Here is a 12639-nt window from a genome sequence, read left to right on the forward strand (position 1 = left end):
TTATTTATTGATGTTGATTTGATGTTAATGGTATTCTCCACCGTATTACATCTCTCTCCTTATCTTTTTGTTATGCTATATTTGAATTTAGCGTTTATCAAAATAGCATTATTATCTTCATGCGGTAATAATAAGCATACACACCATCTTTTGTAGAATTCATTGATGAAATTCTACTAAATAGCTATTTATTTTTTTTAAAAAAAAAGGGTATATTGATAAAATAAATATTGCATATTCATTCTTTTAGTGAGAAAATCATATTTTAGCTTAGTTATTTTCCTAAAACTTCATGAGTTCATTAACATTCTGACTTATTTGGAAACTAAATCTTACACTTGATGATTTAACATTTTAATTTAATCCGAATAGATTTATTTCCCCGTTTTATTAGATTGAATATGTACATTGAATCCAATTAGAGAAATAAGAAATTATATAAGCTCGAATCATTAATATTTTCTTATTTATTAATGTGCTTAATAGAATATCATAATTCATTCTTACTTAGACATTTTAAAAAGCATCAAAATAAGGACAGAAAGTGAGGAATAATTACAAGTTCTTGTATAGATCCATATTTATTAGTTATTCCGTGATTAATGTTGAATACTTAAATTGGTAAATCTAAATCATAATTAGAGAGGAAAAGAAAGGAGATGAATGAGGCAAAAAGGCCAAAAATACAACTAAGCATTACAAGGCTAAGCTACTTTTAAGACTAAAAAACGAAAATGTTTACTAAATAAAGCTACATCCTACAAATTTCAACAAAGAAGCAACAACCCACTAAAAGATTAAAGACCCCCAACACTAACACCTAACATTTTCTAAATTATACCCTAATTTCACCATTTTTATACTTATATCTACATAATACATGTACTCATACAAGTAGTATAAGTCCGTATACACCGAAACCATACAAGTAGTATAAGTCCGTATACACCGAAACCCTACGTACAAACATACGTAGGATTTCATAATTGCATTACATGATAAAACATCCGTTAGGATTTTCATCACTAAACATTTCAAACGAATCCAACGGTTGGCGTGGATACGTATCCACATCGGACGGTGGAGGTTCCGTTACATGACTAGGACCGGAATACGTATAGGCATACGAAGTGGGAGGTGCCGGAGCATAATACGATGCCGTATAGTTAGCCGTAGGTTGAGCCGTATTGTAGCTAACGACGTATGCTGGTGCTGGTGGTGGGGCGTAGAACTGTGGGCCCTGTTGCGGGTAATAATGATAAGATGGATGACGTGGAGGGCTATCATTGGTCGGCGCAAAGACTTGTGGTCCTATGTTATGATTTTCGAATACTGGACCTGCCGGAGCAACAATTGATGGTGTGCCCTCAACGTTGTTACTGTTTTGCCCTTTCTTTTTCTTCTTTTTACCAGTATTGCCACTTGCTTCACCAACTGGGCCACCACCGCTTTTTTCGCCACTAGCTGAAGCATCATCACTATCAGTAACCTTTTCCTCCGCCGCCACCGGAATTTGTTGTTTACCGGTAGAGTCGGTTACCGTTTTTTTTCCTTCAGATTTTATCTCCTCAACTGTTTCATTCTCTTTTTCAGCCTCCACCGGTTTGTCACCAGAGGCGGTGCCGGTTTCTTCTGTCGGTTTCGCTGAACCGGTGCTAGGTTTTTCACTCCGTTTGGGTACTGCTTCATCACTTGCCTCTTGAATTTTTACTGAAGGTTCTTTGGGTGCTGCAATTTTTTCATTTGATTTGACATTTTTGTGGGTATTGATATCAAGTTGGGTAGTTGATTCTGCTTCTTTGTTTTGTGGGTTAATTTGTTTCTCTTTGCTCTTGATCTTAGCAGACTTTTTCTCCTTGTGATCAGTCTGTTGTGGTACTAATTCAGCGTGTTTACCGGATTTGTGTAGTTTCCTGAGAAGAGCTTCTGCTTCTACATTCCCAGTTACTATTGCTTTCTGTTGCTTGAGATCGATATCTATAGTATACACTCCTGAAATTAAAAAATAGGAATTACTAACAGAATACAGAAACTCAAGATTTGTTTTGTTAAATTAACAAGAGCATGTAAAAAGCAAAGAAAGGAATATGGTTATATTTACCAGGTACTTGTTGGAGAATTTTCTTAACTTTCCTTTTACAGCCTTCACAGTGAATGGAAACTTTCAAAACCCAAGTCTATATAAACAACAAACAGCAGAAAATGTTAGAACCACAAAAAAAAAAAAAGTATAAGGGAAAAGAATAAGAAGAGAAGAAAACGAACCTTGTAGTTCTGGAGTTCAGGTTGATCTTCTTGTCGATCTTGTGCTGCCATTATAACACTAGAAGGAACTGAAAAAAAAAATGTTTACTATAAGGAAGAGATTTGCTTTTCTTTTTTTTTTAAAGAGAGGAAGAAAAAGGGAAAAGTGGAGAGATGAGTGAAGCGCGAAGCTATGTGAATGTTTACACGGAATGTATTTTATACTGTCAAGTTTCGGCACTTTTCGGTTTTTAACCAACGGGTCAATTGAATCTGAAATTTTTTTAGCTCCAAATCTCACTTATATTATATTAAGGTTATATTAATTTTTAAACTTATTTTTAATTAGTTTTTTTCGACATATGCAATACTAACTTGAAAAAAGAAAATCAGTGTTAGACCCGTATGATAGTGTTATGTAGATCGAAAAGGAATAAAAAATTATTTATAAAATAAATTAAAAGAATAATAGAACCTTAATAGAGTATAAGTGTATATGTGAAATTTCAGACATATATTTAAAGGTACATGTGCATTATTTCTTTTCCCTCAAATTATTACTTTACTCTTAAATAAATATTTATTAATGATAAATAATTTAAATATAATCTTTCTTCGTTAAAATTTTTTGTTATATAAAGGTATTAGTAATCTTTGAAAATAATTATCACATTCAGAAAAAAAGTAGAGAGTTATTAATTTTGTTTTGAACTTCTAAAATAACAATCTCTTTTTTTAAGTGAGTATTTACTCTATTGATGTGTCTACTTTTATAAATTGGAATGTTTATAATAAAAAAAATAATTCTCTAAAATGGGAAAAGGCCAATAAATTTATCTTTAATTTTAAAATGGTAATAATAATTTAAAACGGGTGAAGTATTATTTAACCAGCTTCGTAACTTGGGGAGTAATGGAATAAAAGGACAAATTAGATTTATTTGAGAAAATAGGAGAAATTTTATGAAGTGTCTTTTTTAAAAAAATAGTTATTACGTATTATCTGATTCACATTCCATTTATTTATATTTTTCAAAGAACTTTATCTTACTCTTTATCAATTTTAACAATTTGTAGCGATAATTTTAACCAAGAATTATTTATCAACACAAATGTTAATTAAGTATATGTTCTAAGTCATACGCGGACAAAAATTAAATATTATCTATAAAGGATCCTTAGAGATCAAAATTAATTGTTAAAGCTCATAATTATTTTGAATGAAAAGAAATTCAAAGAGTAGATCAAGCACAACATTTTTATTCGTTGTGTGCAATCTCAATGTTATTATTAATAAATCTGCGAATTAAGAAATTTATTTTTGATTAAGTTAATCTTTTCAAACTTTCTCTTTTTATGAATCAATTAGATGCGTGTCACAAAATAATAAGAAAAGTTCTTGAATATATGATGAAATTTTTATCTTTGACGAAATATATAAAAAATAATAAAATTAACAATTTTAAATTAGTGTGAAATTTCATCTAAACATACGATTGAAGAAACATTGAATGGTACCATCTCTGCAATTGTACCTGTTAATAAAAATTAAATTACGGATATTCCTTCATGAAAATTAAACTAAAAGAAAACTTTGCTTTAACCTTTGTTCTTTTTCTTTTCCATCAACTTTTGTAAATGCAGCATGTAGACAAAAAAAGTAGCTAGAAAATACTAATATTTATTTTCATGCGTTTGTACGAATGAAAAAAAAAATCATTTTTGATGTTTTGAGTTAAGATTTTCAATTCTACGATGAAAAATATGTAATAATTGACTATTTGAATTCAACTTTTTCCGAAGAAAAAAATGTAATGAAATTTCAGTGAAGAATTCTGTCTTCAAAGCCAAGTAGGTTAAAAGTTCGTTTGACAGTAAATATTGAATTTTTCTTAGTTCTTATTTTTCTCAATTTTATTTTTAATGAAAATTCTGATTTCACTATTCGATCTCTCATGAACGGTGTGTTTTTAATTTGTAAAATAGTAGTACTAGAATAAAAGTAGTGAAAACTTTATTTGAACAATAAAAAGGTGGCAATTTTTTTTATCAATGAATTTCTAAGAAATATTAAATTAAAGTGTGTTTTCAAGCACACTAAATTAGTAAGTTTTATCTTTTTATATTGAAAAAATAACTTAAATACACAACTATAATTTTTATATTCTCTAATTTTCCCTACTTTTTTTAAATATTACATAATTCCCTTTTTTTTAATTTTAGTGTAAGTTTTTAGATACATTACATTCTCTCTCCTATAATACACATTTACCCATTTTAATGCCTATTTTTTCTCCATTAAAACACTCAACCTCTTAAATCAGTTTTTGATTTGAATTTTATCCATTTAAACACTCAACTTTTTAAATCAGTTTTTTGATTTTGAATTATTAATTTTAAATAAAAGACCAAATTTTGAAATTTTGAATTTCAAAATTCAAAGAATTTGAAATTTAAAAAAGTAAAAATTTCAGGAAGCAGGACAACTTCTCTTAACTTCTACCGTTTTATTCTCCATCAAGTTTCAGTTCTTTTTGCATGATCCTATGAATGTTCAGATGGATTCAAACAAAGACTCTGGCTGTAAGAAGCTCAATTAATAGTCTCTTCGGCTGCTTTTCGTAAAGTTAACATTTCCTTTTTGTTCTACGTTAAGATGTAATCTGGATTTGATAATATTTCATTCTTTTACAGATCTGTACAAACTAGTCGTGCTAAACTTGGAAGGGTCTTTTGTTACTGCGTCATGTTTGGATTACCTCACAGGTCTGCTTTTACTGTTTTAATTTCCATGTTAACTTACTAGGCCTAGTTTGCGGGACAAACTTTATGAAGTAAAAGAGAATTTTTCGGGGAATTACTTCTCTATTCTGGGATTCCATCACGTTGTTGAAGTTTCTGATTGTTCGTTTATCATAATGCAGCTCTCACTTCGTTGAAGTCGCTAAATGTCAATAGATCTCACCTTTTAGATGATGGATGTGAGAAGTTTTTGGGTAAGTGGAAGACATTTGTTATCTGCCAAAAAGAACTGACTAAAGCAAAACCATTCCACATTGTTAGCCAACCGTTTTATATCTGCAGCACTCAGCAGTTTGAAAGAGTTAAATCTGGGATTTAACAATATCACGGATACATGAATTTGTTGTGTATCATAATATTTTAGATGGTGAATTGATACATGAATTTGTTGTGTATCATAATATTTTATATGTATCATGAAGTTTTGAAAATTGTTATAATGTATCATTCAATAGGTTTAGTAAATGCGTCATCAACTGTGCTTGATGATACATATAGAATCAGTGTGTACAGTGTTTAGTCAATGCATTGATACATGTAGTAGATATGTATCACATGTTTTGCATGTAGTATGAATTCCTGAAAACTGATATCATGTATTAGTAAGGTATTAGTTGTTTAGTTGATGTACTGATACATGTTTTGAAAATTGTTATAATGTATCATTCACTAAACTTAATAAATGTGTCATCAACTGTACTGGATGATATATAGAGAATCAGTGTGTATATTGTTTAGTAGATGTTTCTGATACATGTATTTGATATGTATCACATGTTATAATGTTTTAGTTAATTCAATGATACATGTAGTAGACATATATCACATGTTTTTCATGTAGTATGAATTTCTGAAAACTGAAACCATGTATCAGTAAGTTATTAGTTGTTTTATTTAGTATTTATATTTCAATATCGTTATAACTTGTTGTTTTATTTTCAAATTGCAGCCAATGAAGTACAAGATTAAAAAGATACCAACACATCCCATAAGGTTTGCTGTCAATTTTAACAACAATTTCCTAAAGGACAAGAATGTGATCAGATTCCAGGGGGAGGAGTATCTTCAGCAGACTGATTATGCAAGGAAACTGTACTGCATATAAATACCAGAGGCAGAAGCATCTCTAGCTTCCAAAGACCTTTACTTGCTTCAAATTCATACCCTTAGGTCTTGTAATTAGAGAAGTTGTTGTATTGTCTTTTTATTCACTATGTAAGATTGTTTCTCGTGTTTTGTAGCTGTAGCATGTATAGACTTTTTGTAATTGATAGGAGTGTAGATAGTTATCATCTATTTGTTTTGTATTGAACACTATTGGATGAATAGAGTGCATCGTTCACAAAAAAAAGACAGATATTCAACCAAGCATAACATACATAAAATAAAAGCGAGAAATCCCAATATTCAATTATAACTAAAGAGAAACATTATATATTCTTATTGTCAAATTGACCGTAGTGTACTTTAAGGATTTCAAAGGATTCTTAGAAATGATCAAAAATTATTTAAAGAAGCAAGATTGAAAAGATAAATAGACTTCAAAATAGATGATATAATCTTTGATTTTCAAAATTTGAAATTAATATCCAATTACGTGCTGATTTTATGGAGATTAATGATCTGTTACCTTAAATTAAGCTGTTTTAGTAACAACATTAATTGTACCGTTTTTTCCCCATTTTTTTCTCAACAGTTTAAACTTACCATGTATCATTTACCATGTATCATTAGAGTCTAAAGTATCACAGAACAACAAATTTAAGGGATGTTTTGTAAATACTAAATTTATCGGGACAGAATGTAATTATTGAATTACACTATGGGATTCTTTAAATTTTTACTTTTATATTTGGTCGAAAGCAAACCCAATATGATCAAAATCTAGACTATTATTTCTTCAAGTGGATATATTTTTATTTTCTCAAAACAATGTAACTTTTTCCTTAAGAAAATTATCTATCCTAATTAATAAAATTGTGTTAGGTTGAAATTCCTGTCCAACGTCTTTTATTATATTTTTAAATATTTTTTTTCCTCACGAAGACATACACTTTTATGGTAAATAACTATTCGCATATATATTTATATTACATCAAATAATTTAATTTGATTATCATTAAAATGAATATGTGACTATGAATATAAGCTAATTATGATTAAAAGATAATTATGTTCATAAAAATTAAAAACAGATATCTTGCATTCATTAATTTAGTAACCATAATGTGTAACTAATAATCTTATAGTATTTAATTAAGAATCTCAAACATAGAGTTTATAACACGTGTCAACAATTTTAATTACATGGACAAGACCATTAACCATATCGTGAAATCATCTTTAATTACTTTTAAATAAATTAATTATTGTTCTAATAACTACTAACCATCATAACTAATGACACAACTCTATGAACTAAGAGACGCACATGTTTGAACTTGCTCATAATTAGTTTGGAGTGATAAATTGGATCAAATTCTTTTAGTTTTTTATATGGTAAATATTTAAATTAAAAGGTAAAATGTTTTCATATACTATATTTTATATCTGATATATGAATTAGTGAATAATTAATTTTTAAATAAAAATGTACTAATAATTATATATATCAATATGATTCATAGTGTAGTAGTGGAGTTGTTTCATCTTTAACAGATATTCAAGTTCTAGCTTTAGGTATGACGTAAATTCTATTGGAAACGCCATTTTCAAAAAAACTTCATAATACGTGATTTAAGTTTAATTGAATTTTAATTCGAATTTAAAAAAAAAAATTAAATCTACTTAGCTTTATTATGTAGTCAGAGATTAAGATACATTTCTGATTTATTTACCTACGATTTGCATAACTAATCATTTAAAAGCTAAACCATTCAAAAATTTGATGAATATTTCTTTTTTTATGGTCTCATCTTTATTGCTATACGTTTTTTTTTCTTTTAAATCAAAACAAGTTAGTTCAAAAAACTTTTTATGGCTTTATTATGCTAAATTTGTATTGTCACTTTATATTTTTATATTTAAAGGTAATATAGTTCTAGCAATAATTTGAATACCACTTATTTCCTATAAACAAAATACAAATTAAAATTAAACTTGTTTAACTAAATATTAAGTGACCAAAACGTAACCAAAATTCATCAATTAGGGACTAAAAGTGCAAATATCTTTTTTTTTAAATAAAATAATCCTTTTCTGAATCCTTTAGCTTTTTTGTACTTGCTCTCCTCTTTTATTAATTTTATTCTCTTTTATCTTTTTCCTTTTTCTGGATTAAATTCGTAAGAGATTTGCAATATTATCGAAGAAGAACAAATTTTACCAACGCAGGGGTTATCGTAGAGATAGTTATTTTTTTGTTCTTAATTGTAATTTTTGGTTTTAAATTTTATTTGATGTAAAATTATATTTATCAAAGCATATTTTATCCTGACACTTCACAACGTAATTTCAAAATTATCGAAATTTAACAAGTATAAAATATCGAATAAAGAAAAAAAAAACTTTAAACAAGTATGTGACAGTGCACATGCAATGAGAAGAGACAGTTTACGAGTTTATAATAGTAAGTCCTTCAGTAGCAAGTTGGAGTAAGGATTTCAATATATAATAACAGAATTATTTTATTCTTGAGTGAAGAAAATTCTATTGAAAATGTTATTTAAAAATAAATGTTATCATATACGATTTAAATTTAAATGAGACTTTAATATCCAGACTTCAAACACATGAAAACTAAAAAAAAAGTAAAAAAAATAGGAGTCATCATGGGAAAGAAATTAAATTGACTCTTTTTTTTGGTTAGAAATTTAAATTCCTGAGAAAGACAAATGTGTTTTCTGAAATAAAAAGGCCATCAGAAATTATAGAATCTTCTATATTAAATACCACAGCTACTACTCTTGTCAATTCTGTTTCTATTATTATTGTGATAGCTGTGAACATTAATTTTATTTAATTTTGCGCTTTTATTGCATATTGATTGTTTCAGCTATTGGAATTTAATTCCTAACCTTAGAAAAGAGAATCATAAATATTAGAATTTGATTATTGGAGTTTTATGTTATATGAATTTAAATTAGTAAGGAATTATTACGCGGGTAGGGGACCATTGATAAAATTTTTTAAAAAAATATACAATACCTAGAGGATCGAGGTCTTAAATAGGAGGATCGAAACGAATTTAAAAAATATGAATTGTTGACCAATTCAAAAATTTGTTATTCTGAAATAGATAGGTAATGAAATAAGCCAAAAATTGAGTCGTTATTTAACAAATTCAATTGAGTCATAATTTAACAAATTCAATTCTTACTAAGTTTTGAATTTGTAATTTAATTTCAAAATAATTTATTTGAGCACCTAATCAAATATTTTTCTCATTATATTATCACTATATAAAACATTTCAAATAAAAAAGTAAATATTTAGAAAAAGTTTCTAACGAGGGCTACTAGGCAGATTTTGGGCCGGTTTGGATGGACTTAATAAAAACAGCTTTAAAAAAGTACTTTTAAAAGTGCTGAAACTTATTTTTAAAATAAGCAGTTATGCGTTTGGATAAAAGTGCTGAAGTTGTTATGTCAAACGTGAAAAGGGATAAATGGAAGAAAGAAATGTTAGGGTTATATGGGTAATTTGGAGATTGTATAAAAATATTAAGCACAAAAAGATAAAAATGTGGTCAACTTAAAACAGCTTATAAGCTAAAAATAAAAAAGCACCCCTACCCCATCTTTTAACTTTTGGCTTGAAATAAGTTTTTTTAACTTAAAATAAGCTGTTTTGAGTATTGCCAAACAGCTAAATAAGTCAAAAACCAGCTTTTAAGTCAGTTTGATCAACTTTTAAGCTGAGACAAACAGGCTCTTTATAATGAATTGAATAATACAGATTACAATAACTTTAAAAAAAAATAATTTTTTTTATTAATCTGTCTAAAATCTAAACAAATAAAATTGTCATAATTTTATAAATTGATTTTTATCGCCCATGACCATATACCTGAAATAATTCCCTCTGATCCCTAATACTTATTAGAAATATATGAAACAGAAACCTGCTGCACAAAATTAAATTAATTTGATGGTTGTGAAAATTTTATACACAGTGAATGTAATATAACTTAAATTTATTTCTTTTTCTAAATGGATAGCCATCACCATTTTTAATTTTTATTAATTCAGGTTATGATTGTTTTCCCTTATATGCTGGCTCGTCCAAATTCATATTTTAATGTCACCACTTAAGAAAATTGTTGCAGTAAATGGTAAACAAGTCTGACTTATTTCTTTTTGCCTTTGAAAGATCAAGACTTGCAAAAGTTTAAATAGTTGGACTCTATCCCCCAAAAAATTGATAATTAGTAATTAAAAATATATACTCTTAGAATTAAGGCGCTTTTTTAATATTTTTATTTATATTGGAAATCAAAAAAAAATTCCTTTGTACTTTTATTTTTATATTGATGGTGTTCTCTCAGCCCTTTCCCTCCTCCCATCATATCTCCCATCCACACACCCTAATCTCCGCTCTTACCTTTTATAGTATTTATCCATTCATTCAGATTTACGTTATTTGACTCTTATCAACTTAATCATATCTATAAAAAAAAATTTAATTAGACGTGTACTTATTAAACTTACTATATTAATATTATTTGAAACTCTAAGTTCGACTATTACTATTTTATATAGCTATTTTAATATTAGAGAAATATGACAAGAATTAAAAAAAAACTCTTTTTGATTTAATAAAATGTACTAGTAAAATGAAAGGAAGAATGTAGATACTAGATAAATATTCTTAGGATACCAACAAGGGTTGTGAATTTATAGTGGAGTAGTAAGTACTCTTCGATCCTTAATTAGGAGATTTCAGATTTGAATTTCTTGTGGTACGGTGTCATCTTTGTTACGGAGCGCTTACCCCAATGTGAGACTTTCTGCCTCAAATACGAATTTATTCGAATTTTAATGTGAGTACTGGACATCCTATGGGAAATCCAAAAAATAAAAATATTCTTAGGATTATTATACCCTCCGTTCCTATTCATATGTCATTATTTTAGATTTCAAGTCGCTTAAGAAATTTGATAAATTTATCATTGTATCTTATTTAGTGCTCTCTTGAAGTCAATTTTTTATTAAAAAAAATATTAATTAATTAAATTGATTAATGAAATTGACTAGTGAACATGAATTAATTACACTTAATTTTTCTATGTTAGTCAATTTCATATTTTCAAAACTATTAACTCTCAAGAGTAAAACATAAAAATAATGTTATCTATTTATTTTTGGAAAACATCGACTATCAGAGAACATCTATTTTAATAAGGACACATAAATAGAAAGGAAAGAAATATTACCATGAAATTAGGTCTAAAAGCAAAATAGAAAACGTAATTATTCAATTGGAAAGTAAAATTTGTCTACTTATAAATCCTTTTTCTGCTAGTGAAGGTCCACTACTCCACTTAATTAGGCACTTGTTATATTAGTACTAGTTGTGGACTTAGATTTTTTTTTATATACAACATGATATGAAGAAGACAGTATAATTAGAGGAGATAAACAGCAATTAGGATATACTTAAAAAGTCTAATGAAAAAAATCCATGAATATCGTTTTTTTCTTTTCCAGAACCTAATCATAGTACGTCCCAAATCATGTATAAATACTTTATAATATGTTGAAGAAAAAAACAAAAATGGTCCTTTATGTTTGATGTCGGCTTAAAATAGTCTTCTAAATATATTTAGGAAAATGCACGAGTACTCCTTGACTTATGCCCAAAATTTCAGAGACACACTTATACTAAACTAAGGTTCTATTACCTCCTGAATTTATTTTATAAATATTTTCTATCCATCTTTTATATACGTGACTTGTGGGTCCAACACATGTTGATATTTTTTTTCAATCTAGTGTCACGTAGGCTAAAAAAGTGTAAAAAATTATTTATAAAATAAGTTCAGGAATAATAAAACTTTAATATAATATAAATGTGTCGGAAATTTCGGACATACTTATTTTTCCAATTTGTTTCTTTAAGTAGAAAATCATCTACCCTCCAAACTTTGGTTTAAAAATCAAACTTTCTCCTCAACTTTGAAAAATCATCAATTCTCCATCTCTTTAAATAAATAAATTATTTTATTCCAACTAATTAGCTTTTTGGACTCGATATTTCTTTTTCGATTGTAATATGTTGTCCCTTTCCAACTTTTCCTTCTTTTTATTTTTCCTCTTCTTTTTTTTTCAATCATAAAAGATATGTAAGATATCCAGGTATACAATGGTGGCTAAATTGACACCTATTTATTTTTACATATTAGGATCCAAATCAAAAGAGGAAACCTCATAGAGAAGATATATATAAATATATATAATATATTTGTTAGCCTAATTTTATTTAGTGGAAGCTATTAAAAGCAAATTCCAGATAGATTTGAGTTCTGGTAATCAACTTTACAGGTTAGAACTTTATATAGCTGACAATGTATTTTGCTTTCTAACATCATTCCATAGTAATTGGAGTCAAGCTCAGCATGCATCTCAAAAGTAAAAATTAAAAAAAATAAAAAAAA

At 27.6% G+C, this 12639-nt stretch overlaps 1 protein-coding gene across 1 annotated transcript; it reads right to left on the reverse strand.

Annotated features, from left to right (window-relative positions):
- Positions 1 to 660: 660 nt before the first annotated feature.
- Positions 661 to 2780, reverse strand: LOC101251625 (heavy metal-associated isoprenylated plant protein 35). The gene is made up of 3 exons (XM_004230183.5): positions 2266 to 2780; positions 2102 to 2177; positions 661 to 1992 (listed from the first exon to the last, which is right to left on the reverse strand). The coding sequence occupies exons 1-3, from the start codon at positions 2314 to 2316 to the stop codon at positions 992 to 994; spliced, it is 1128 nt and encodes a 375-aa protein (XP_004230231.1). The 5' UTR covers positions 2317 to 2780; the 3' UTR covers positions 661 to 991.
- Positions 2781 to 12639: the final 9859 nt, after the last annotated feature.

Source organism: Solanum lycopersicum, chromosome 1, assembly GCF_036512215.1.
Source record: "Solanum lycopersicum chromosome 1, SLM_r2.1".
NCBI classification, from domain to species: domain Eukaryota; kingdom Viridiplantae; phylum Streptophyta; class Magnoliopsida; order Solanales; family Solanaceae; genus Solanum; species Solanum lycopersicum.